Consider the following 25,999-nt stretch of genomic DNA (forward strand, 5'->3'; position numbering starts at 1 on the left):
ATCTTTCAACCGTGGGTTTACTCAGGCCACCTACTTTTTGGCTACAATTGCTGCTACATCTGCTAGCCTCCCTTTCGCAACTATCGTGCCAATGCATCCACTGCTTAAACTATTCAGAATTGAAAAGAAATTAAAAAAAAGGGTTAAACACCTAAAATGTAGATAAATAAGAATGTGTTTGTATGTGAATTGTGTCGTGCGCGGGTATATGTTAAACAAACATACTATAAAATAAAAATAAAAACAAAAATGAAAGGGCACATTGCTAGGTAAAACCTAATGAATCCCTTCAGTAATAAATGGATTTTTTTCCTTGTTCATTAATAAATCGACTAATTAAACTCATGTTTTTATATTCAATTCGATCCCCCGATTCAATCGGGAGCAGATGCCTACGAAGAGATCGTTTGGGTTTAAGAAAAAGTCGCTTGTTTATTTTAATTTTATTCTTTTTTTTGAGAATTTTATTTCTGATAAAAAATACTAATGATTTTGAATTAAGAAATAGAATTTTGCTTAGGCAAAAGCATGCGATGCATTTTTTAAATAAATATATTCTAAAATGAAAAAATAAAATAAAATAAAAGGGCACATTACTGCTTCAAATCGCTTGAAACCTAACAAATCCCTTTACATTAACAAGCTAAAAAGCAAAAGTGCACGGTGCATCTCTTAAACAAATATATTTTAAAATAAAAACAAAAAATAAAAGGGTATATTAGTGCTTAAAACCTAATAAATCCCTTCGTATTAACCAGCGAAAGGGCAAAAATTAAAAATTAAAAATTAAAATTGCACCACAAATTATGTGGGATCTTGCATTCAATTTTCAACAATCCCTTTTATAGCGAGACGTCGAGATCAAATATGTGTGATGATGTCCATCGTGGTCAGCATTCTTTTATTTTATTTATTTATTTATTTTTATCTTAACCACTACCACAATAGAACCAGCAGCTCACCACCCCTTTCATTTTCATTTTCCTGACAAGCTACTTTGTATCCAAGATGGAGAATTCATGATTTTTCTTCTTCAACGATAAGCTATGGGGTTCATGGAACTCAAAATACTCGCATGACTGGACGGATTATATTTTTTTTCTTCATGAATAATACTTCCCTTGTATTTGAACTCTAATGCTTTGAAAAGCAATCCTTTTGCTATGTGAATAAACATTTAAAGTCCGATGATCGTCTTATCACGAAAATTGCGTACATTGAATAAATCTCATAAATTATTGTATTTTTTAAAAAAAAAAGCTTGAAAAACCCTTTTTTTTAATCAAATTAGCAATTACTTAGCCCGTAAACTCTTGTTTCTATCTTGGAAAAACATATTTGGTTTAAATGTCAAAGGTCCCCCCAACTTTCGAGCCCCCAACCTTAGCAAGCCTCCGAAGTAAACCTTCCTCGAACAGTTGGGTGACATAAATTCATCCTTTATTTCCTCCCTTAAATTAGAAGACATCCACACACGAAAAAATAAAATAAAAACCACTTCATACATACTTGTAGAGAGAGAGAAAGGGGTACACGTTAGGGTATTAGCGTGTTTGTACTTTGTAGTATAAACTATAAATAATAGAAGGAAGTGCCAGGAGCAGCAGTTCTGAACTTAGCTGGCAAGTGCATGAGTGCCGGAGGTACCAAACCAACACAACCTCAGCACCAACGGACCAGTTTCCCTGAACCACCGGTCCGTTATTCCTGACCCACGAGCTCAGCCCTGGTTCAGGCCTCTTCTTGCAAGCTTAAGCCACTATCAATCTTTTGCTTTATGAATTGTCAAAGCTTAAAAACTCAATACCCGAAAGCCCTTTTTGAGCCATCTTTTTTTTTTTTAATTTCCTTTTAAAGGAGTTTTAAGAGAGAGAGAGTGGTAGTCCACACACAGTATCCTCTTGACCAGCCATTTTTAACTTTCTAATTATTTTTTTAACAAATATTATATCTACATGATTGCTGTTTTTTTTAAGAAAAAAATCTTTTGTTTCTCCTGTCAAATGTCAACTAAAGAAACTGGAATTTAGAAAAGGAAAGAGGGAGTAGGTAGAGAGATAGTGTGATTCAGATTGGTTACCAAGAAATTTTGAAGAAGATTGAATCAAAACCTTGTGATTGAGGTAAGAGTCTGTCTCTCCAGTTTAGTCTCTTTTATGTTTCTTTTTTGTGAGAGAAAAAGCTAGAATGAAACAAACTTTATGGTGAGAGAAAGCCAAGAAAAAGAAAAAACATAAAAAACCCACATTTTTGTTTGTACTAATTTATGCTTATTACATGTAAAGTTTGAATCTTTGATATGAAGAAGAGAGTATTTGTATTGGAAATTCAATCCCCATAAGCCATGGTGGATCAAAAGATTGTATTAGCACTGAAGTTTTTGCTTTTGGTGCTGTTTTTTGAGTCTACATTTGAGCAGCAACAACAAGAGAGGCTTAATTCACCCATAGAGAGAGCAGCTTTACTTGAACTAAGATCTTCTTTGGGGTTAAGAAGCAAGGACTGGCCAAGAAAGGCAGACCCTTGTTCAGTTTGGAATGGCATCAAATGTGAGAATGGTAGTGTCAGTGAAATTAACATTTCAGGGTTTAGAAGAACTAGACTTGGTTCTCAAAACCCACAATTTAGCGTTGATTCTCTTGTTAATTTAACAAGACTTAAATCTTTTAATGCTTCTGGTTTTTATCTTCCTGGTTCAATTCCTGATTGGTTTGGTCAAAGGCTTGTTTCCCTTCAAGTTCTTGATCTTTCTTCTTGCTTGATAAGTAATGCCATTCCAGGGAGTTTGGGGAATTTGACCAGTTTAACTGGTCTTTATTTGCATGATAATAACTTTACGGGTATGATTCCGTCAAGTTTGGGACTGTTGGTGGGGCTTTCATTACTTGATCTTTCTGCAAACAACTTTACTGGATCTATTCCTATGTCATTTGGTTCGCTTCAGAATTTGACAAGACTTGATATTTCTAAGAATTTCTTATCCGGTTCAATTCCACTTGGCATTGGGATGCTTTCGAAGCTCCAGTATTTGAATCTTTCGAGCAACGACTTGTCGTCTTCGATACCTCCTCAGCTCGGTGATCTTAGTAACTTGGCTGACTTTGATCTGAGCTTTAATTCTCTGTCTGGGTCATTGCCTGCTGAATTGAGAGGCTTGAGGAATTTGCAGAGAATGCTGATTGGGAACAATTTGCTTGGTGGATTTTTGCCAGTGAATTTATTTCCTGTTCCAAGTGAGTTGCATACTGTAGTTTTGAAGCGCAATGGTTTTAGTGGTTCGGTCCCTGATTTGCTGTGGTCAATACCTCAATTGCGCTTGCTTGATATCTCCGGCAACAATTTCACTGGTATTCTGCCAAATGGTAGCTTGAATGCCAATGCCAGTTCTGCAGAGTTGAATATATCTGAGAATTTGTTTTATGGAGGTCTTACACCTACGCTAAGAAGGTTCCTTGTTGTTGACCTGTCTGGCAATTATTTCGAAGGCACAGTTCCAGATTATGTGAGTGGCAATGCTTCTCTTGTTAGCAATTGTCTCCAAAACTCGTCAAATCAGAGGAGTTTGCTTGATTGTACATCTTTCTATACTGAAAAGGGCCTGACTTTTGATAATTTTGGACTCCCGAACTCCACGCAACCTCCTGCTGGGGAAAACACAGGGAAGAACAACAAAAAGGTCATTATATGGGCAAGTGTTTTGGGAGGAGTTGGGCTCATTCTACTTTTGGTGATATTGCTCGTACTGCTACTCTTTTGCATCCGTAAGAGGGGCACTATGACTCAAAGAGGGGTCGGGGTCGGTCCAGTAACTCCAGTTCCTTCTGGGAGCAGTCCACCACCTCCTGGAGTATCAATTGACTTTTCAAGTTTAGGGGACACATTCACATATCAGCAGCTTCTCCTAGCAACTGGTGACTTTAGAGATGTAAACCTAATCAAACATGGCCATTCAGGGGATCTCTACAAGGGAATCCTGGAAAGTGGGATCCCTGTGGTCATAAAAAAGATCGATTTGCAATCTCATAGGAAGGAAGCGTACTTATTGGAATTGGATTTTTATAGTAAGGTTTCACATTCCAGACTGGTTCCCCTTTTGGGACACTGCTTGGATAAAGAAAATGAGAAGTTCCTGATTTACAAACATATTCCAAATGGAGACTTGTCAAGTTCCTTGTTCAGGAAAACTGATTCAGAAGATGATGGTTTGAAGTCGTTAGATTGGATAACAAGACTGAAAATTGCGATAGGAGCAGCTGAAAGTCTATCTTATCTGCATCATGAATGCATACCGCCCATTGTGCACAGGTACTCTAAAGACTCGCTTGTTGTTATGCTGTGTTCTCTTTTTGTGATTTCTTTTTTGTTGACAATGACTGTAAGATCACCTAACTTATCGTTCCAGTTAGTAAGTTTCCATGCATTATGTAGGAAGATGCCTAGTTACGTGCCTGATATAGTCTTTTTAACTAAAATAAAACATGGACAAATTGTAGCACATCTAAAATTCTATTAAATGAATGTCATGAGCTATTTTTCTTTTGGTTTCTTGAAGAGATGTTCAAGCAAGCAGTATACTCCTTGATGATAAATTTGAAGTGCGGTTAGGGAGCCTGAGTGAAGTCTGTACACAAGAAGGAGATACCCATCAAAGCAGGATTTCCAGGTTGCTGCGATTGCCTCAGTAAGTGTTGTATTATAAGTAGTCTATTTGCTATCTTCACTTGCATATAACACGTAAACATTTTGCTTATCTGCATGACATGTTGTTTGCAATGAGATAAGTTGTCTCATTTTGTGATCTGTGATGGTGAAAGGTTGTGTGTTTTTGTCTTTCCCACCTAGCTTATGGCCATAACTGGCCATGTTAAATTACTTCTCATATTTATTTTTCAACGGTGTTGCTTTTAGTGGGACATTCCATCAAAGAAGTTGTTGACCGCTGCAATTCTGTTAGTAATCTGCCGATATGATCCTCCTTTGGTTCTCATTGTTATTAGATATGTGGGCAGAAAATGGTGACTATTTATGTAATAAATTTTCTTGCCGCCAACATCAAGTGGGTGATTTTGTTGATCTTTTCCTTTTTTATGGAAAAGTTTCAGAAACTGTGCTGCTAGGGTTTTCTGTAGCATCCTCTTTAATTTTGGGTATGTTGAACTATAAGATGTTCCATAGTTATGATGTAGTCTTCTGAAAACTTGGAAATTTCATCTGATCAACTTTTCTGTCCTTTGGGGTAGCTCTTGATTTTATAGACCAGGAGATTTCAAATTTCAGCAGCAGACATCTGAGTTGCTTCTTTGCCTTCACATTGTGTAGTTGAGAAGAAGAGTGTCAAAACACAAGCATATTGTAGTTAAAGATACTTGTGATCTTAGACATGGCATAATTTTATGGTTTAACTACTGTCATGGTATGTTATGAATGAAAAGCATGAGCTAGATTATGCATGATGTAATGCCTTTGAAATTCACGGTGATGCACTACCAGCGTATAATTTTCAGTTGTTATTTCTTTTGCTATTTGTGGTTAGACTATACCTGGTAATATCTACTTGCTGCATCAATATATTGTAAGGAGTATATTGTATGCTTGTGTTTTTTAGCATAATCAAGGTAGTGATTTCAGTGTTTCTTTATCATTTGCAGGTCATTGGAACAAGGTACTTCTGGTACGTAAAGATTTAGCTGTAAAACATCACCAATTTGATTTTGTTACTTGGCTTCTCCATATTAATTCATCTAGCTAGGAGTAGCCATACGTTGTAGAGTTTGTCATGCACACACCACTTAAAAAGCTTGTTATGAACTTCTGATGTTATACAGCATATGATTATTAAAAAACTCAGGTTGAGGATTAAATAGCATGAAATATCAAATCCATTCTTAAGACAATAAAATTTCCAATCCAGACCTTTTTAACCATATTGAACTATGAGATGGGTTGTTTATCATCATAAAACAGTACTTCAGTTATTGATGTGGTTTGTTGTTAACCAGGGGTGTTTGCTCTCTTTAGGTCTCAAGTTTGAATCTTCTTGCCTACAAAATTCTTGGGGCCACAGGCCGCAGGGTGAAAAACATCCTGTTTAAGGCTGGTTCCGGGCCGCAGGGACTTAGTTTGATGCACAGAAGCTGGTCCAGGATACCCTGCGTTTCTTGAAAAAAAAAATAAAATTGTTAACCAGAGTCAACAGGTTTCCTGCCTTGGAAAAGGGGATAAAATAACCTGCCATGTTGTAGTTTACCCAGTTGTGCTCATGCAGAATTGCTCTTCATATTAGCATTCTGAACTATTTGGTGCTAAAGAAAGCATAATTTAAGGAAAATTGTTATGCATGTCTTCTCATTACCAAATCTGAACTTGGTTCCTTTTGAGAGTTGTAATGTCACCAAACAGTCAATTTTTTTGATACATGATCCTTGCATTGAGGAATGGGTTTTCCTCATTTGATTCTGACTAACTATGATATTATATAATTTAAAAGTTCACTAATGTTTCTGAAGTTAATCTTTTCTTGAATATGGCCAGGTTCATTGACAGCCACGTGTGCCTATGATGTTTATTGCTTTGGGAAGGTACTACTTGAGTTGGTTACTGGAAAGCTGGGCATTAGTGCATCTAGTGATGCCCAGCTGAAGGAATTTTCAGAACAGATTCTACCAAACATTAGCATCTACGACAAGGAACTTCTAATCAAAATTGTGGATCCATCTCTGATCATCGACGAAGATCTGTTGGAGGAAGTTTGGGCGATGGCCATTGTTGCGAGGTCTTGCCTCAATCCAAAGCCTTCAAGGCGCCCCATTATGAGATACATCCTTAAGGCTTTGGAAAATCCTTTGAAGGTAGTGAGGGAAGAACATTCTGGTTCCGCAAGGCTTAGAACAACATCTTCTAGATCTTGGAATGCTTCTCTATTTGGGAGTTGGCGTCACAGCTCATCTGATGTAGCAGTCATTCCAGCAACCTCTAGTGCCAGGCCAGAAGGAGGAAGTAGTTTTAAACAGTCAGGAACTTCAAATTCACAGGGTAGTGGCCAAAATGGTAGCGGCAACCATTCATCTTCAATGAGACGGCATTCTAGAGAGATTTTCCCTGAACCATCTGATGAACAAGATGTAGAGAGACAGACTTAAAATTAGCACATATGTTTATTTTTCTTAATTCTTTGTCAATAATACAGCAGCCTTCCCATTTGAATGCCTGCTAGTTGGTGCCCCCAGTGCGCTGTCTCTGGTTTTTTTGAGTTGATTGAGGTTTCAAGCCCTTTTGGTATATTTGGGGTGTTGAAGGTGCATATCCACTTCCACAGGAAACGATTATCAAAAGTTTTGTGAAGGTTTTGTTGTGGAGCAGCAATGTTTTACATCATGATTAATTGGATAGACAAGATTTGAGAAGAGTCAGGAGGCAAGGGGGTGCTTGTGGGGATTATTATGGTCATTTTATGTTTTGACAGCTTGTTTGTAGCTACAACAAGCTCCCATTTTTATCTTTAATTGATCTTTGTTCATGGCGGCTTCTTTTTTAGGTGCAATGCAAGTGTAATTGTCAAGAATTTCATCATTCAAAATCTTCCCCTTTTCAAAAAGAAAAGACAGGGAAGATGTACCATGAACCATTGTTCTCAGTCCCAAGATTGGTTCAACAATCCAGTTAGATGGCTCCAGCGGCGAATGTATTATCGGTGGAATGCACATTTTGGACACGGATGGCTCACCTATAATCAGGTGGAAGAAGCAGACACGGTAATGTAATTAAAAGTAAACAGTGCCTTTATCAAAATTGATTAAAAAAAAAATAAAAAGGAGGTCCCGCCGAGATTTGAACTCGGGTTACTGGATTCAGAGTCCAATGTCCTCACCACTAGACCACGGGACCTTTTGTTAGAGTGCTTTCAATTAACATATTATTATTCGAGATAAGAAGAAGAATCAACAGAGGAAGAGAGGAAGCCTTTTTGGTATTTTAATTCTGCATATCTTATTGAATTTATTTTGATCATTTATATGTATAGCCTTGCAACTGAAAAGAAATAATAAAAAGATCAGGAATACTGAAAAAAATAAAATAAAAGAGTAGCACTGCCAACTTAACACTTACTAGGTAGTGTTTGTTTTTGAGATAAAATTATGTTTTTAAATTTTTTTATTTTTTATTTTTTTATTTTTAAATTGTTTGGATGAATTAATGGGAAAAATAAATAATATTACTTTAATATATTAAAAAATAAATCATTTTAAAATGGCCATATCATCCCTTCTGCTTAAGAATCCTTGTTCACAAGGATTTCTGGATAGCTTTTATTGAAACGCCACTTATTCTCCCAAGTTGCATCTTCTGATGATGCCTCTATCCACTTAACCAGAACTCCAGACTTGGGACGATAGAACGATAATTTCCCTTGCGAATCGATCTAAGATATCCTCATGTTATGGAAGGATGAATATTGAAGTATCAGTGATTGGGGGATGTTAGAATGGACGGACTCCCCCCCCACCTGCTTCTTCAACAAGCGACATGAAATACATCGTGAATTTGTGAACCAGGGGGCAAAGCCAATATACAAGCCACATAATCGATTTTCTCAATGATTTTATAGGGACCAAAAAAAAGGGGCGAGCTTCATGGAGGGCTGAAAAGCCACAGAAGTTTTCCTGTAGGATTGTAGTCTTAGATACACGTAAGAGATCTCACGTCGGTGGTGGTCTGCTGACTCTGCTTGACATTTCATGCGATTCTGAGCTAGTACAAGGTTGTGGTGCAACTCTCGTAGAATTGCATCACGATCACGTAGATACTTATGTACAGCTTGGACGCGGGAAGTGCCTGGTACATAAGCCAGCAGGTCTGATGGTGGAATTCCATAAACAACTTCAAAAGGAGTCATCTTGGTGGAGGGGTGAATATATTTATTGTAACTGAATTCAGCCCAGGGAATCCATTCGAGCCATTTTAGTGGCTGACCACCAGCAAAACAACATAGACATTGCTCTAAGGTGCGATTAACACCTTCAGTTTGGCCGTCAGATTGAGGATGATGACTCGAACTCATACATAACTTGGTTCCCTGCAACCGGAACAATGTTCGCTAAAAAGAACCGATAAATACGTTGCCTCGGTCACTAACAATTGATGATGGAATTCCACATAAACGAAGCACATTGGCGATGAACGTCTTGGCAACAACTGCAGCAGTAAATGGATGTTTTAATGCAACAGAGTGGGTGTATTTCGTCAATTGGTCAACCACTACCATGAGGACAGTATATCCTTGAGAAGATGGCAAAGCCTTTAATAAAGTCCATTTAGACATCAGTCCACATCTGTGTAGGGGTTGATAGAGGCTGAAGCAATCTCGCTGGCTTCATATAATCTGTTTTGAACCGCTGGTAAACATCATACTTTTGCAGAAAATATTTAACCTTCTGATGCATACCAAGCCATAAGAAGCTCTGCTTTATTTGTAAGAGGGTTTTATAAAACCTAAATCGCCCACCCTTTGGTGATAAATGGCAATCAACCAATATCTTGGAAAATAAAAGTGAAGTGGGATTCAAATAAACCTTGCCTCTTTTAAACCGCGCACCATCTCGCTCACTGCAGCAGCTGGTGGTTTAATGGGGAGGGACTTTTCTCTCATAACCCTTCACAAAAAGAATCTTGTTGGACTTCCTTCTGAAGCCGTGGCCACCAATCTGCATGAGGAATTGAGATGGATAAAAACTGGAACTCAACAACACAAGACAAAGAATCATTTTGGAGGGCCACATGGCACTCTTGTAATCGATGAACGACAAGTTGCTGAAACATCCTTCTAAAGAAAGATCTTGCCCAGAAAATCTTGGAAATTCAACTATTTGAAAGGGCCGGGCTCGTTATCAAAGGGAAAACAGGCGTATTAAAGAAACATGAATCGGAGAAAGTCAAATGTGTTCTCGCACGCTAGGAGAGAGGGAGAGGCAAAATGCAGTGGTATTTATTACAATTATAAAATAAATTAAAAATAATAATGTTTTCAATATTCATTTATTATAAAAGAAGACACAATTTCATCATAGCATAATTTTGTGTTGATATTTTTTTTTTTGCATGTTTTCACCTATAGTGTTTGAGAATATTCTTGCATTAAATTAAAATCGATATTGTGAAATAAAAAGTTAGATTATAAATAAAAAAATTAAAAGAACAAGGACTAAAATTAACCAAAAAATATTTTTTTTTTTCATTTTCACCATAAGAAAGAAGTGGAAAACTTTACCTTGGTCTTTGAAGTTTTAATTTTTGCATATTTGATTTTTTATTTTTTAGAAGAATATATTTTGACCTAAAACATTTTTTTATATATATTTTGATCCTTGAATATTAGAAAAAATGAGAGAAAATCACACCAGAGGTCAATATAAATTAATTCATTTTTAGAGATGGGATTCAATGAAGCGGTTTTCTTTCTCATAAACATGTTAGAAAAAAATACATTGAACCCATGAAGCTTTTTTTTTTTAATTTAGTTTAATTCTTTTTAGAATGATTAGAGGGTGAAAATAAATTCATTGTGATTTCTAAGATTTGGAGTTATTTTTAAGTAAAAACATGTTATAATTTGAGATTTAGGGAAAAAAAAGATGCATCTATGAAAAGAAAAAAAAGAAAAGTTCCATGTTTTCAATTTAAAAAAAAATGAAAAATATTCTCTAAAAAAAATTGTTAAAATAATATACTAACAATTATCCAATTGTGCCATAATTTTTAAATTACTTTTTTATATATATAATATCATAAAAATTATCAAGTTATGATTTTATTATTTATTATAACTTACTTTTCAACTTATTATAAATTTTTATTTAAAAAACAATGTTTTTGATAAAAATATCATAACCAAAGGAAATACATGAATAGAAAGGAGTTTTCATTGAAAAAATACAACTTTTTTATTTCAAACCATTATTTTTTTATAAATATTTATTTCAATTAGCTTTATTTCTTATTCAAAAAATATGCTCCTAATAAAAAAAAACATGTTTTGGTCAAAAAGAAAAAACATGAATAAAAAAAAGAGAATTTGCCAAGCAATGTATATTTTTTCCTTGAGAATTTAAACAGTTACATTGATTACAAATATCTATTTTAATCAACACAGAATTAAATAAAATAAAATTTTGAAAACTGCTACGCAGCATAGAACAGGCACACTGTCAGTAGCTATTGCTAATAAAGTACAAAACAAATGAAGACTGGCATAAGATTGGTGATGCCAAAAGAATGCAGACTGAGCAGTCATCAATGAAAACTCAAGGCCTAGAGAATATCTAATTTAGCTGTCCCCAATTTGATGATTTGAGTTGCTGCAGTATCAATCTGGCTTCCCCAGGCATAACTCAACCAAACTTGTTTCTCAAAAACTAAAGATGGAAGTTGGAACAGAAGAAAGAGCAGAACCATTTCACAATCTACCTAATTCCAATAAGGCATAGAGGGTTTTTCTTGATGAGCCCAAGATCAACCTGCAACGTAAGAATGAATGCTCGTGTCAAATTGTTATGAAGATAGCGTGTGATGTTTTAACTAGAAGAAAGGGTGAGTATAAAGGCAGCAGTACCTTGTGTCCAAAAAGATCTCTGATATTATTGATCCCATATAATATCATGGTTGGTCTGTTCAAACCATTGGAAGAATATGAATCAATCGACGTGAATTGTGATATCTATTGTTTCTCAAAGACGAGGATAATTTGGAAGATTATTCTTGTATTTGTCAAATGCTAGGATAAAATTTCTCACCTTTCAAGCGAAAGGCCCCAGGCAATAACATTGACATCTTCCGAGAATCCCATAGGACGCAACATTTCAGGCCTGAACATGCCAGAATTTCCAATCTCCACCCATTTCTTGAGGCCTTCGTGATAACTGGCATGTATAGGACGTATCAAATTTCCAATTACTTTACAAGCAGTGCACCTGTAAGAGGAATTCATGATTTTATACCTGAAAATCTCCATGCTAGGCTCGGTATATGGATTGTAAGCAGGCTTGAATTTCAGCTTGTCCATGCCTGAGAACAAAATGTGCATTTCAAAGTCAGATTTCAGCTTCCCATGGTAGTAAGCATTCTCCTCCAGCATCACTTGTATACAGGGACTAGTATAACCAGCCGCCTTCATTCAAATTAACATGAACCCATGCAATCCTACCTACTAGACACTCATTATCTATCTATCTATATATCCAATTTATCGGGATGGCCATCAAACCTCAAACTGCTACCATCGATCCCTTTCAAGTGTGAGCAGGGTTTTATCCCTAGTCACTTGGTATCATGCTAGGTGACTTTACCAGCTAGCACTGGTAACAAACAAATTTTTACAGGCAACGACCAAACTATAATTCTTTTTATGCATATTTGATGGAAAGAAGTGTTAAAGAAAATTACTTCAGAACACATTTAATTACCTAAACGCGAAAAGAAGTCCTGCAGCACTCCAATCAAGTGACCTAGAGTAAGCCCTCGATCACACACCAGACCTGAAACCAAAAGCAGGATTTGACTGTTCTTTTATTGACAAAAATCACAATAAACTGAAATTAATGAAGCAGTTGAAAGGCAGAAGCCAAGTCCTTAGTGTCCACACTTCAATATTCTGTAGTTCAACTTTTACAACATGACCAACAGCACCCCATCATATTCACAAACCATGTACTTAGATGTCGAAGAATGGAATCAATTGTATCAACACCAAAATCTGATTTAGTTTTGTTTTAGGACTTCTTGACAGACCAGCATGATATGAGAAGCATAAAAACCTCTAAAGAACATCAAGAAAAGCAGACTCCATATAATGTCTTAGCTCAACATACCTTCTATCTGGTGGAATTCTGCTAAATGAGTTCGATCAACTGCTTCATTTCTGAAAACTCGATCTATGGAGAAGTACTTTTTGGGGGTAAACGACTGCTGTTTTGCATGCTATCAAAGAAAACTAAATAATTACTTAAATATCTACTATATTTAAGTGAAAAAGGATGGCTAAGTTAACATAAAAAAATATCCCAATATTATAAGAAACCAGAATATTTTAGTTCACAGTACTTCAGACCAACGAGCATGTTTATACTAAGTAGATTGAGGCCCACTAATTTTTTTAATCTGCAAGATTAGATTTTAAGAGAAAAAAAGTGGCACAGAAGAAAAAACAAGCAAGACACCAAGATTGAAACCACTTTGTTTTCCTTAAAATCAGTGTCAAATAATGAATGACACCAGTTAAGCTTCCCTGGGAATCGTGTTTGCATGAATCAATGAAGAGAGGGCACCCTAGATCACAAACAAAAGAAAGCACAACATAATAACAAATGCATGAGCACAAAAGAGTATATTGAAAACCATTCCAAAAGTTAAGAAGATGGATATGTAAGAAACTTAGAATGCATTAGCACCTGTGCTAGCGCATAAAGCATCCGAGAAGAAATTGCAGTTGTATGAGTTCGCAAAAGATTTTTGTTTGCTTCCTCTCTTTTCCACTCATATCCATATCTGGAGAATAGGTATTTCATATTTGTGAGAGAATAAGTCATTCACGTAATAGTGAAAAAAATAGATTAAAAGAGAAAAATCATACCCCCTTGACCCATAGCCACCAGACTCATGAACACGCTTCACCAACTCAACATAATCTTCAGGCAGTTGCTTTGTTGTTTCAGGAGCTACAGATTTATATGCCGAATAACCATCAGAAAACCAGATGTAAAGAGTCATGAATAGGAAATCACTTCAAACAGACCTTTAAGAAAGAAGGTATCATGTGAATCACGGGCAGGATGTTGTTGTGGCTGAAACAGTGCATCAAAATTCCAGAAGCTGCAAGTTGAAATGGGAATGCATCGGAAAGTTAAGAAGGAGACCACCAAAACAATAATTAATGTCATCACATGAAAGCAAAATGCAGGAAAAAAATTTTAAGATACCACTTTTTTGGGCTCAACAGACCAAAAGAAGAACAAATAAGTTGCATGCTCGCCATCTAGATTACTTTCCATCAAGCATACACTTTCTGCTAACATTACCTTCTTCTAAATGGAACCAATTTTCCATGGTTACAACATCATTACAGGATTAATATATTTAGTAGAGATAATAGGAGAATCCTGTATCAAAACATTTAGTAAAAAAACCAGAAGATGAACAAATCATAAAGAATATCTTCAAACATGTGGAGGAAGACAACGTATCCACTTGTGAATGCATAGCTAGCTTTAGTTTCATGACGTAAAGCTTCAAATGCTAAAGAATTGACAATTAACAAAATGGAATGATGTGGTTATAAAGAATGAGCAGAACAGCTACCTGCTCTCAACATATTTATTTGTTGGCATTTCCTCAAAGCTGCAGCCAATAGAAGACCAATGCACATATGTCAAACAAAGAAAGACCACTGAAAGTAAAACCAGAACACAAAGAACAGGTCTTACTTCATTAGACGGAAGATGTTTTTGATTCGTTCTTTCACCTAAAATAGAAAGGAAAACAGAAGGCAATACTTGGATGAGCATTTCAGCACTGTAGCAAAACTTACAGCACGTGCTTAGGGAAAAATAAACTCTATGGCGTCAATGTCAATCAGTTCTCAATGAAACTGAAAATTGCTATTCACCACCAAGCAAGCCAATTTCCAACAAAAACAGAACTATCACAAAACTCTTCCAATTCTGTTTCTATGAATGCATACATACGATAGATACATTATTCCTTCAACTGAAATTCAGTGCCAATGCCTTTTTAAAATCTGATCAGCAGATCTTGTAGTGGTGGCTATTGTTTAGATCAGCACAAGCAATGTGAACAATATTCCAATAAAATCTTTTATCTGACAAGCAAAAATTAACTTGATGTCAAACCCAAGTCTTAACAGTATACTCAGATATAAAATTTGAGATCTGAAACATGAGAAGGTTTTGACCGGTTATGCAAAAGTTTCAGCATTAAGCTAATGAATAATGCTGACACACAAGCCCACCCACCCAAACTTCAAGCCTAACTAAAATAAACATGTGAGCAACTAACGCTGTATATAATGACAATATTTCAAGATGATGAAAATGGCAGTCTCAATCAGTCTAGACACTCAATCCGACATTTATTTACAGGACAACCTGTTGTCAGTATCAATTGACCAATCAAATTACTAAGCAAAACAAAGAATTCCTTTTCCTTGAATATAGGGTGTTGCAATTTGCACTCCAAAATATTATATTCAAAAAATCATTTTGGGCAAAATTATGATATCCTTCAATATGGTAACAATTTCATATAGGTGTTTGAAACTTAAAGGTCCAATTTCTCCTCAATGAAAATGAGTGCAACAGACTATTTTGGTGTGTAAATAGCAACATAAATTCCACAATTGGTTACACCTACAAATTTCATAGCAATTAAGAGTCTAATATTCCCTAAACATAAAAAGGAGAGGAAGAACGTTAAAATAAAAATAATGTTATTCTTGCCTTGTTGAGCGGGTGAAGATGGCCACTTTCAGGTGGTGGACCTTTGGCACTGAAGTTGTACTCTTTGAACTCTATATTCCTCCAATCACCCCTAAGCATCAGATAAATTTGTCAACAGGATGCAATGAATATGCAAAACCAGGTGAACAGTGGCTAAAAACAACCCCAATGTGTTAATGTTATTATGCACAACAAACCCCTGCAAACCCCAGCATATGTCAATGTTTACATTATATAGAGAAATCATATGAAGTTCCATGCTGCAGCAAGAGATGAAATGAACTGGATGGCATCCAGAAACAATTCATGAACACACTCAGAGCTGTGAAAGTTGGTTAAAGCATGCTTAAATTATAATGATGTTTCCTATGCATATCCTGCACTGTTACTGCATCCTCTAAATGGTATGTATTTTTCTCATATGCTGCAACCACATTGGTCTATCAGTGACCCCAAATTCTTCACCAACATACCCCCCAATTCATAGTTGAGGCAAACTAAGGAAATAGCAGCCAACAACTCAGATTTATGATCAACACTGTATCAGCATACCCATGTGAATATAGGAGCATACCCCAGCAGATGTTCTCGAGTCAAATCAGTTGCAGTTCTCCTTCTTGTTGGAGCATAATCAGGACCTCTTTTAACTGAGTAGCCCTTCCAGGTTCTAGAGCACAATTCATAAGTTGTAAAACACCAACACCACTGATAAAAAAGTTTCAACCTTGTACTATAGACAATATAAGAACCAAAAATAAATAACACAAGAGCAAAAGGTAAGATCATTACTGCAGAGCAGTAAGCTTCCTTGCTTTGAGAGAGTTGTTATCATCTTTGCCAGGTTCCTGATCATAAACAAATAATAATAAGTAAATCAAGGGACATAATCAAGATAAAACCTCACATAACTTATGAATACAGAAGGGGGTATGCCTGTGTCCCCCAGCTTTTAGCAAAGATGGACCCGTACCAACTTCAATAGTCTCGGATATGCCCCCTAAGCTGTAACCACTGCATGAAGGACTTTTTCAAGTAAACAGTCAACAAGTATGTCGGCTGTTTCTGGATGAAAGCTACATCGCAGTAATGAATACAGCCAATTAAGTCGATAGCAGCTAAGCGTCAAATAGCAGGTCTTCCCGTCTACTAATAGACTTGCTCTGGGGAAGCTCCCTACTCGTTACCGACTCAAACCTTGAAGCCGGTAGCAAGTTCAATACCAATATTCGAGTCCTATAGCCCGACCCTTGGGCATTTACCAAACCGGGACTCAAGTGCTAGCTTATGTGAATTTGAACTCATTAATAGGGTCACTTCACTTCAAGATTGTCGATTCACAAATTGCATGTGACCATTGAACCTTACTGAGCTCATTTCCCCTATACTAAAGACTATAGGATTGGTACCTGAACGAATTCACATTCAGTGGATTATCATGTGGTATCCAGTTACTCGGTAAGACAAGATGTCAATGGTTGCCGCGTATGAACAAGGATAAATGAGGGCTGATGGGGCCCATTCTTTATGCTGCTAACTCTCAGTTTGGTCCTACTTCTATTTAGTAAACAACCACAGGAGCAGCTTAGCAATTAAATATGAAAATAATAGGTATGATACAAGGGTGAAATAGTGCACTCCCCTGAACCCCTTAAAAGAGTACCCCTTCTTAGCCACAGACCATACCCATGAAGACAATGTCAATCTTGCCTACTGGTTACTTAGATGTATTTTGAAAAGCATATGTAATAATAAAATACATTATACACTATAACGCACCTGCCCATCTTGTATCCGTAAAAGAAGATCCTTCACTCTGTCTTCAACATGTTGAACCTATAACGAAGAACAAAAGGAATAACTATTATTAAAGAACAATATGCAACTTAAGATAAAGTAAAAATCTCCTGAGTTACAATATTTAGGTTTGTTGGTTTTGCAGAAAATATGATCCTGTAAAACATTTTCTAATGCTGGGTGACACTTATGAAAGGGAAAAAGAATTCAATTTTCCCTTTGCCTCAATACCAAGCTAATCCTTATGACCCACCTCAACCACCTTGTGAAAAAACCATTATCACAACCAGTTTCTAGGCATTTAACATTCTCAAAGACACCTCCACCACCAATAAACCACCATTTTCAGGCTATAAGGAATCTCAAAGGCTCATCTCCACTGCAAATAATCACCTCTACAACTTTTGAAAACTTACATCACCAACTATACACAATTCCCACCATGGATAGATGGGAAATTATAAAAGGCATCCATGAAAACCCCTGGCAGCCCAGATCTTAAATGCAAAACCCAGCACTGTGACCCACTTCACCATAGATCTTAAGTGGTTACTCACAATTTTGCAACAGGCAGCATATTTTATCAATTCGCAAGACAGAACAGCCAAAAGGTGGAAAGCAAGTTTCTTCTTTTGAGACCATAAAACCCAGTTCACGAGATTTTTTATATTGGGTGTAGTCACTAGACATGGATTTCCAAAAGAATGAAGAGGACTATTTGAGTATTCTTAGGTATTTATACGTCTAAGCTTAATTTTTACTTTAAACAGAAAAATATTTTCCTTTACTTGTTTTCCTTCTTTCCAACAAAACCAGGAAATTGTTCTCCCCAATGCAAACATACTCTTTTCCTTCTTTCAAACAAACCAGGAAATTGTTCTCCCCAATACAAGCATACTCTAATAATCATCGAGCAGATAAAAATAGAATTCTTATTTATACAAAAAAAAACATCATCACCGACTAATCACGGGACCAGATGACTAACAATTAAGACCGATTTCACACAAACAAAGCAGAAAAGAGAAAATCAAAATTCTGTTACCTTCCTAGATATTTGATTTCCCATTTGCACCCATTTATTCTTTGCAGCCTGAGAACACCCTATTTTGAAGACTGCAGGATCTAGCAGTTTCTGCATCAACAAATCCAACAGCCAAAAATCAAATAAAAAACTGAAAAAATAAAAAGAAAAATTAAGAGCAATCAATTATAACAACCTGCAATTCTTCTTTCGAAATGCTACCCTCCTCTGGTACAGCCAAGAAGAGTTGAACTTCAGGTGATCCTTTTTCAGCATATTTTCTACCCTCTTCAGTGAGCACCAATGTTTCTCTCTTAATATCCTACAAACATCATCAAACGCCCAATTAAACAAATAATCCATCAGCTATATAACAGTCAGAACCACACTGATCATCTTTATTATTGACAAATCCAAAACCACACTAATTTTCACCTTATCTAGTCTACAATTACTGCATAAATATTAAAAAAAAAACTTAAAATTCAAAACCCTAGAAAACCCTAAATTTTGGAACCTGGGCCTCAATGTAGCGGAAACCGTGGAGGCTTTTGATGACATTAACAACGTCGTTGTGATCGAGTCCATTATCAGTAGCGAACTGGCCAGAATCGGAGATTTCTTCGTGATTCTCTAAGTAACCTAAAATCGCTTCCTCTGCCATAATGGCGATTTCCTTCTATTTTTGCGTTGTGTTGCGATGCTTTTGAAAGGGCTTGGAATTTTATTTGATTTTGTTTTAACCTTTAGCCACCAAGACACCACTCCGTTTCATTTTTCTCCGCTGGAGGAAGGAAAGGATAGAGCAGCTAGGGTATAGAGAGTGGGCTTTGTAAGTATATTTGTTTTGGGCCTTTGTGCTGGATTTTTTCAGAGGCTCGCTTATTGGTGTTTTCTCCTCCTTTCTCATTGTTTTATTTATTTATTTATCACAAAAATAGAAAGGGACATATTTATTTGGACCTGTTTATTTTTGTAGTAACTTTTATATTCATTTAAAACTACAAAATTATATTTTTAATTATATTTATTCGGTACATCCTAGACTACAAGGCTAATGATCTTTTTAATCTTTTTTTCTTTATATGTTTTGAAGTTAGCTGAAAATGAAAAAAAATTGCTCTTACTGCATGGTCACTATATATGTCTATATTTGAATATATTTTTTTCATGTTATAAACTAACATTTTAGGTTATTATGATGCATACACATTTCAATTTCAGGAATAACATAATTATTTATTTCATCTCATAGCCAAAAACAATTGGGATATCGTTTAGAATAAAGTTATTTATCCATGTTTTTTTTAACTATGCATGTTATTGATATTTAATGTTTTTGATATTTGATGTTTGTATGTCAAAACAAGATGCATTGCATAACTCTATGAGTCTGTTTGCGTGTTAAATGACATGATTTTTTCTTATTTGTTCTTATCTATGTGGACAATCTTGAAATCTCTAGTAATTTTTCTTTCACGTATGATTTATTAAATCTATAAATTATTTAAGTTTAAATGTATGGATTGGTCATAAATATTACTTTGGTTTCACATTAATTGTCATTTGCAATGACGCTAAAATCCAATTTTTTTTACTATTACATACCATTGCTTATGTTGGGAAGCAAACTATGTACAATCAATTTCCGAATTGAATCTAACAAACTGGCCTATATCCAGATAGGCTTCGCAAAAACTATTTTTGAACCTAGAGGATTTCTTATAGCTTATTTGTGACACTAATGTTGTAGAGTTCTTTTGTTTCCAATATTATGGTTAATGTGTGGGTGTGTTGGTGTGTTGGTTTATGTGGGATAACTTTAACTTCTCAATGAAGTATTGGACTGAATTTTTTCCTTTAATATTTGGTTTTCTTCTTTTGTAACTCTCATTTCTAAAATTGCACAGGTTTTTTTCTTATTATGTTATCTTCTTTTAATAACTTTATTTATAGCAATGGTCTGGTGTTTATACTTGTCTTTTATAAATATCAGCATCACCGCATTATATCTCATCTTCAACAACCATATTATCTGGGTTATATACCAATAGAAGTTTAATATATTATGGTTGGTCATTCATTGGTAATGTGCTTTTGTAACATAGTTAATCTTGACTCTTTTTTCTTTTAATTATTGTTTTCAGAAACTTAGTTCAATCCATGTGTGAATTTTCACTAGCATTGAGTGCTATAAAAGCAACTTATTTGGTATTATTGTTAAATATATAATATCAGTTGTAGCAAACACCTTTTCTTGTCAAGTAGCCATTATGAATTATTGCTTCCAAAAACCAAGATTGATGCTGCATTCACATAAATTGTGTGTTATCATCACCTTTTGTTATATTGCATCTAGAAAATTAACTTATTAATTGCATTTTAGAAAAAACATTTTAACTGAGAACATGCAAGATTCTCAATCATAAGATAAGCCATGTTGGACTAGAGAGATGTTGCATATATATTTTGTGACATTTATATCAAAGCAATTGAGAAAGGGATACAACCGAACACACATTTCGATAGAGCTGGATGAAAATATGTTATCAATTGCTTTAAAGAATATATTGACCATGCATTAACAAAAGCACAATTGAAGAATAGGTGAGACAAAATAAAAAAAAGATTGAAGAATATGGAGGAAGTTGATTTTTAAAACAAGAGTTGGTTGGAGTCTTAAACTTGGAACAATTTCAACCATTGACAAGTGATGAAAATCTAAAATCAAGGTTCGTTTTTTGTTTGAGCATATTTACAATTGCTAGAAATTTTTATTGTTTATTCTTACAATTGTTATGATTCATTAATATCTTTATTTTTCCTCGTTGTAGGAAATATGAAGAGCTCGAAAGTTTAGACATTTTGGTATTAAACCTGGTATTATATTGTAAATATGATATTATATTTACAAACATTGTGGCTACCAGTTAATATACTTGGGCTCCATCATAAGGTTTGAATTCTGATGATGATAGTGTAGGTGATGGGATAAGTAATGCTACTAATGAAAATTTAAATATAGAGAAAGGTAGTGATGATTCAAAGGAGGATGGTTTACCAAATTTTACAGGGATGTCAACAATATGGTTGTTGGTGTTAACTTTTCCAATAGTAGTACCAATCATAGTAGTAAGAGTGGAAAGAAAAAAAACCTCAACAATGTATAAATAAAAGTGTTAAAAAAAAGAGAGAAAGGTTCGGGAATGATATCATAACTTTTTTAACGTTTAGATCAATTGGTTGATGGTGTCTCTACTTGGAGTGAATGCACATCTAGTGCCTGGGATTAAAAAGAAAGAAAGAAGGATGTGGCATAGACGAGGTCATGAAAGAGTTTCACTCCATCAAAGGAATGGTTTTCGAGAGTGAGCTTTATTGTTTTGCTACTAAGTTTTTCATGGTTAGAAGCAGGAGGAAAATGTAGACAACAATTAGAGATAGGAAAAGAAAACTTCAATGACTGATATTAATGTTCAAGAAGAGATCAAACATTACACTATAATTTAAGGGTCAATATGATTAATCTACTTTCAATCTAAATTGCTTATTGGGTAATGTTTTAATAAAATTATCTCTAAAACATTTCTAAAAAATTGATATTGAAAATGATTCATGTGTTTTTAGGTATTATTTGATTTTTATATTTCAAGTCTAATGTTATTGGATAGGTTATTACAATTTCATTTCATAATATACAATGATTTGGTCATTTACATATCAAATGCTTCATAAACATAATATTGATGTTGTAATTATTATATGAATGTAAAGGTCAAATTGATTGAATGATTCCCCATACTTTGGTGCTCTGTGTTTTATAGTTATGAAAGATAAATTTTCTTGCAATATGTTGATTTGGACTAAGCTAAAATGTTGCTGTCCATTAGTCTTTAAACTAATTAGTTGTTGTTGAGTAAGGAAATTGAATTTATGAGATTGAGCTTTATTTTTTAAAAATTTATTGTAACGTTAAGGATGTTGAATGTATTGTTTTTTATTGGTTCATGTTGTAAGTTGGAATTGCAGGTGAGAATGGTTCTTGTTGTAAGTTAGAATTACAAGTGAGAAAAATAGATATGAATGTTTGATTATGAATTGAGTCTGATAGTTAACATTTCCATTTAATATTATGTGTTGAAATGTTCACGTATAATTTTATTGCTTGTCTATATAATCCACACTAATAATAAAAGCACATCCATCACTGTTGAAATGTTTTGACTCCATGGCTTATTCAAAATAGAAAAGAATGGTAATCAAAAGGATAGGGACCAAAAGTGAAGGGAAAATAAATTGCAAGGGGCGGTCTGATTTTTTCAAGGGGCTGGTGAGAATTAAAGGTTGGGGAGAGAGAAAAGAGAAAATACAGAAATGGTTGTCGGTGTCAAACCTAATATATGATTGGGACAAATGTTGCTCCATTGCATCGGGGCGTCGAGAACTTCCAAACATCACTTTGAAAGGTAGTTTTTTATGGTCGGATTGCCCATCACGCACTGCTTGAACAACGCAAAGGTTGTCCACACACTAAATATTAACCAACAAGTTTTTTTTATATATATATATTTAATAAATGTTCTTTATAACAATGCCCTTGGGTATATTTGGAATTTGCAATAAACCAATGTAAAATGATAAAAAAAAAGCTCTTGGATGAGAGCTTTGTTGATTTTTTCTTTAAGAGTATTGAAGTAATTATATTATTCTAGAAATTAAGAATATAAAAATATATCTAAGCAAAAGGGATTAAACTATTTTATTTTAAGGTGAAATTAATAATTTTATTGTGCACTAAAAAAATAAAAATAATCAATCTAACCCCGTATAATTTGTAAAAAAAATTTGTGTCAAGGTGGAAAGATCATTTTGCTCCTAATGTTTGGTTCAAATGTTTAATGGCCAAAGAGCAATTTCATCTTTACACTATTCCAAATAAGATTAACCTGAGTCCTGTAACCTTCAGTTTTTTTTAAACAACTTATAATATATTTAATTTAAAAACATGTTTTGTGAAATCATCTTATAACTTCTTCTTTGAAGTTAAGAACTTAAGATTATATTATTAAAGTAAAATTTGACTTAGATTTAAAAATAATTGATTTGAGGTATACCTTTAACCATACAATAAAAAATTTCAAGTGTTCTAGATTGCTCTAACACATTAATTAAAAAAACTTAAACTCCTAAAGGGTTCATTTTTTTTATTGTAGATCAAGACACGTTGCATTGTGTATTGAAACAGTGCAATGATCATTTTGCTATTATAAAAAAGTAATAACCTAGCTATTAAGGGTAATACGATATTTTTATAGGGGTCCATTAGTCATTATTAGATTAAAAGGGGGACAAATCAAACTGCAAAAACAATACATTGCATACGTCAACATATGAGTTGTGGTCTTATCATTCGGGCGACATGTGACGAGGCATTCAGTTACCAAGCGGTGGCTTCCGAGGTGACGTTCAAATTATCTTGGTGGCCCCTTCATACCTAGCCAGCTCGTGTGGTTTAAGTACCTTTGATTTGGCATTGATGACCTTTTTTCCCTTTTATTTCTCTCCCCTTATCGATTTCCACACCCAACCCTTCAAAATTTTAAAACAACCATTTAATTTATTTTTTCTTTATATGTGATCCATGCTTATTTGATTACTATTTATTTTAACTTATAAGGAGAGATAACGATCATTTTCATAATTGGAATGTAGCCAATCAATGATTTTCCATTTCTTTCATCGTTTGTTGATGATTTTCTTCTCTATCTTCTCTTAAACTAAGGAATTGAAAAATAAATGAGATAAACTTTTAAATAAAAATAAAAATTATAAAAGCTTTGAGATTGACCACATATTTTCTCTGCGTTTTATATTGTGGTCATCTCTCTTTTGATTTTATCTTTCTATTATAATTTTAAAGTAAGTTGTAAAAGGGTTTTTTTTTTTTAAAGTATAAGGATCAAATTAAATAAATAAAAAGATAAAAATAAAAAGAAATGGTGGATAGTAAAGCGCCTCTCCCCATACTTTAATTTTTTAAAGTTATTTAGTTACTTATTTTTCCCAAACAACTTATAATAATAATACAATAATAATAATTTAAAAACATGTTTTATAAAATCGATTCATAACTTTTTTTATTTTTAGTTAAAGAAAAATGCTTGGAGCAGAGATTATATGATTAAAATAAAATTTGACTAAAATCTAAAAATAATTGATTTGAGGTAACATTGACCATCAAATAAAAAATAATTAAGTATCATGTACTTTTTTAACACATCAATTATTTTTTGAAAAAAACTAAAAGGACTTGGTTTTTCATTGTAGATCAAGACATGTTGCATTGTGTAAAACAGTGAAATGATTATTTTATCATTCTAAAAAAACCAATGAACTAACATTTAAGAGTAATGCAATATTTTAGCAAGAGTCCACTAATTATTATCATATTGACATGAGATAAATTGATCTTTAAACATTTTTAAACACATTGCAATGACTAAGTAACATTTAAAAGCAAAGTTTTTTTATTTAAAAAAAATTAGCATTTATAAAATTTTTTGTATTTTCATCATGGTTTTTTAGTTCAGCAATTTAATATATATAAATCTATTTTTTTAAAAATAATTAATTACACGTATTAACGTGTAGATTGTAACTGCACCATTTAGATAGAAAAAAATTAATTTTTAAAATTAATTTAGTAATTAAAAGAATAGAAACTAAATTTGACAATTGAAAAGATTGGAGGAAGGTAAAATTAAAAAGAAATTATAATTTTATAGATTATTTTAAATAAAATAAATAGTAATAAAAAGAATATGAATTGAATTTGAAAGGAAAAAAAATTAAAAGATTGTTTTGAAAATTTAGAGGGTTGGATTAGGAAATAGAAAGGGTATAAAAAGAAAGAAAAGTTTGTTGGTATTGACCAAAGGTAGTAAGCCACGCATGTTGTTTAGAAATAGAGGAGCCATCGAAACGATTTAAATGTTGCTCTGAAAATCACCATTTGGATGTTGAACACCTCTCCACACATCGTCTAAATGGTGCAGTTACAATCTACATGTTGATACATGTAATTAATTATTTTTAAAAAATAAATTTATATATATTAAATTGCTAAACTAAAAAACCATGATGAAAATGCAAAAAAGTTTATAAATGCTAATTTTTTTTAAATAAAAAACTTTGCTTTTAAATGTTACTTAGTCATTGCAATGTGTTTAAAAATGTTTAAAGAACAATTGATCTCATGTCAATATGATAATAATTAGTGGACTCTTGCTAAAATATTGCATTACTCTTAAATGTTAGTTCTTGTATTTTCATTATGGTTTTTTAGTTTAGCAATTTAATATATATAAATTTATTTTTTAAAAATAATTAATTACACGTATCAACGTGTAGATTGTAACTGCACCATTTAGACGATGTGTGGGAAGATATTTTCAGAGCAACATTTAAATCGTTTCAATGACTCCTCTATTTCTAAACAACATGCATGGCTTACTACCTTTGGTCAGCACCAACAAACTTTTCTTTCTTTTTATACCCCTTCTATTTCCTAATCCAACCCTCTAAATTTTCAAAACAATCTTTTAATTTTTTTTCCTTTCAAATTCAATCCATATTCTTTTTATTACTATTTATTTTATTTAAAATAATCTATAAAATT

At 33.9% G+C, this 25,999-nt stretch overlaps 2 protein-coding genes and 1 non-coding gene across 3 annotated transcripts; 1 reads left to right on the forward strand and 2 right to left on the reverse strand.

Annotated features, from left to right (window-relative positions):
- The first annotated feature begins 1,491 nt into the window (after positions 1-1,491).
- Positions 1,492-7,540, forward strand: LOC133699550 (probable LRR receptor-like serine/threonine-protein kinase At2g16250). Its single transcript, XM_062122842.1, has 4 exons — positions 1,492-4,305; positions 4,553-4,681; positions 5,649-5,671; positions 6,532-7,540. The coding sequence occupies exons 1-4, from the start codon at positions 2,345-2,347 to the stop codon at positions 7,137-7,139; spliced, it is 2,721 nt and encodes a 906-aa protein (XP_061978826.1). The 5' UTR covers positions 1,492-2,344; the 3' UTR covers positions 7,140-7,540.
- A 272-nt stretch (positions 7,541-7,812) lies between these two features.
- On the reverse strand, positions 7,813-7,884 carry TRNAQ-CUG (transfer RNA glutamine (anticodon CUG)). Its single transcript has one exon. It is a non-coding gene; the product is annotated as a tRNA-Gln (tRNA).
- Positions 7,885-11,067: 3,183 nt separating this feature from the next.
- Positions 11,068-19,160, reverse strand: LOC133699485 (phenylalanine--tRNA ligase alpha subunit, cytoplasmic-like). Its single transcript, XM_062122732.1, has 18 exons — positions 18,839-19,160; positions 18,518-18,643; positions 18,343-18,432; positions 17,280-17,336; positions 16,293-16,348; positions 16,078-16,170; positions 15,504-15,594; positions 14,472-14,509; positions 14,347-14,385; positions 13,784-13,860; positions 13,622-13,706; positions 13,440-13,536; positions 12,861-12,969; positions 12,456-12,527; positions 11,991-12,057; positions 11,787-11,912; positions 11,606-11,660; positions 11,068-11,510 (listed from the first exon to the last, which is right to left on the reverse strand). Exons 1-18 carry the CDS (start codon positions 18,983-18,985, stop codon positions 11,457-11,459), a joined length of 1,479 nt encoding a protein of 492 aa, XP_061978716.1. The 5' UTR covers positions 18,986-19,160; the 3' UTR covers positions 11,068-11,456.
- Between the last annotated feature and the right edge of the window lie 6,839 nt (positions 19,161-25,999).

The sequence above is a fragment of the Populus nigra genome, chromosome 7 (genome assembly GCF_951802175.1).
Source record: "Populus nigra chromosome 7, ddPopNigr1.1, whole genome shotgun sequence".
Classification (NCBI taxonomy): Eukaryota; Viridiplantae; Streptophyta; class Magnoliopsida; order Malpighiales; family Salicaceae; genus Populus; species Populus nigra.

What these genes read in the sequence shown, in the direction of transcription:
- LOC133699550 (XM_062122842.1), top strand. Translation starts at nt 2,345, where the DNA reads ATGGTGGATCAAAAGATTGTATTAGCACTGAAGTTTTTGCTTTTGGTG. An exon ending in ATACCGCCCATTGTGCACAG is followed by an intron (nt 4,306 to 4,552) that starts GTACTCTAAAGA and finishes GGTTTCTTGAAG; the next exon opens with AGATGTTCAAGCAAGCAGTA. An exon ending in AGGTTGCTGCGATTGCCTCA is followed by an intron (nt 4,682 to 5,648) that starts GTAAGTGTTGTA and finishes TATCATTTGCAG; the next exon opens with GTCATTGGAACAAGGTACTT.
- LOC133699485 (XM_062122732.1), bottom strand. Translation starts at nt 18,985, where the DNA reads ATGGCAGAGGAAGCGATTTTAGGTTACTTAGAGAATCACGAAGAAATC. An exon ending in ACTCGAGAACATCTGCTGGG is followed by an intron (nt 15,595 to 16,077) that starts GTATGCTCCTAT and finishes TCTGATGCTTAG; the next exon opens with GGGTGATTGGAGGAATATAG. An exon ending in TGGGGCCTTTCGCTTGAAAG is followed by an intron (nt 11,661 to 11,786) that starts GTGAGAAATTTT and finishes TGGTTTGAACAG; the next exon opens with ACCAACCATGATATTATATG.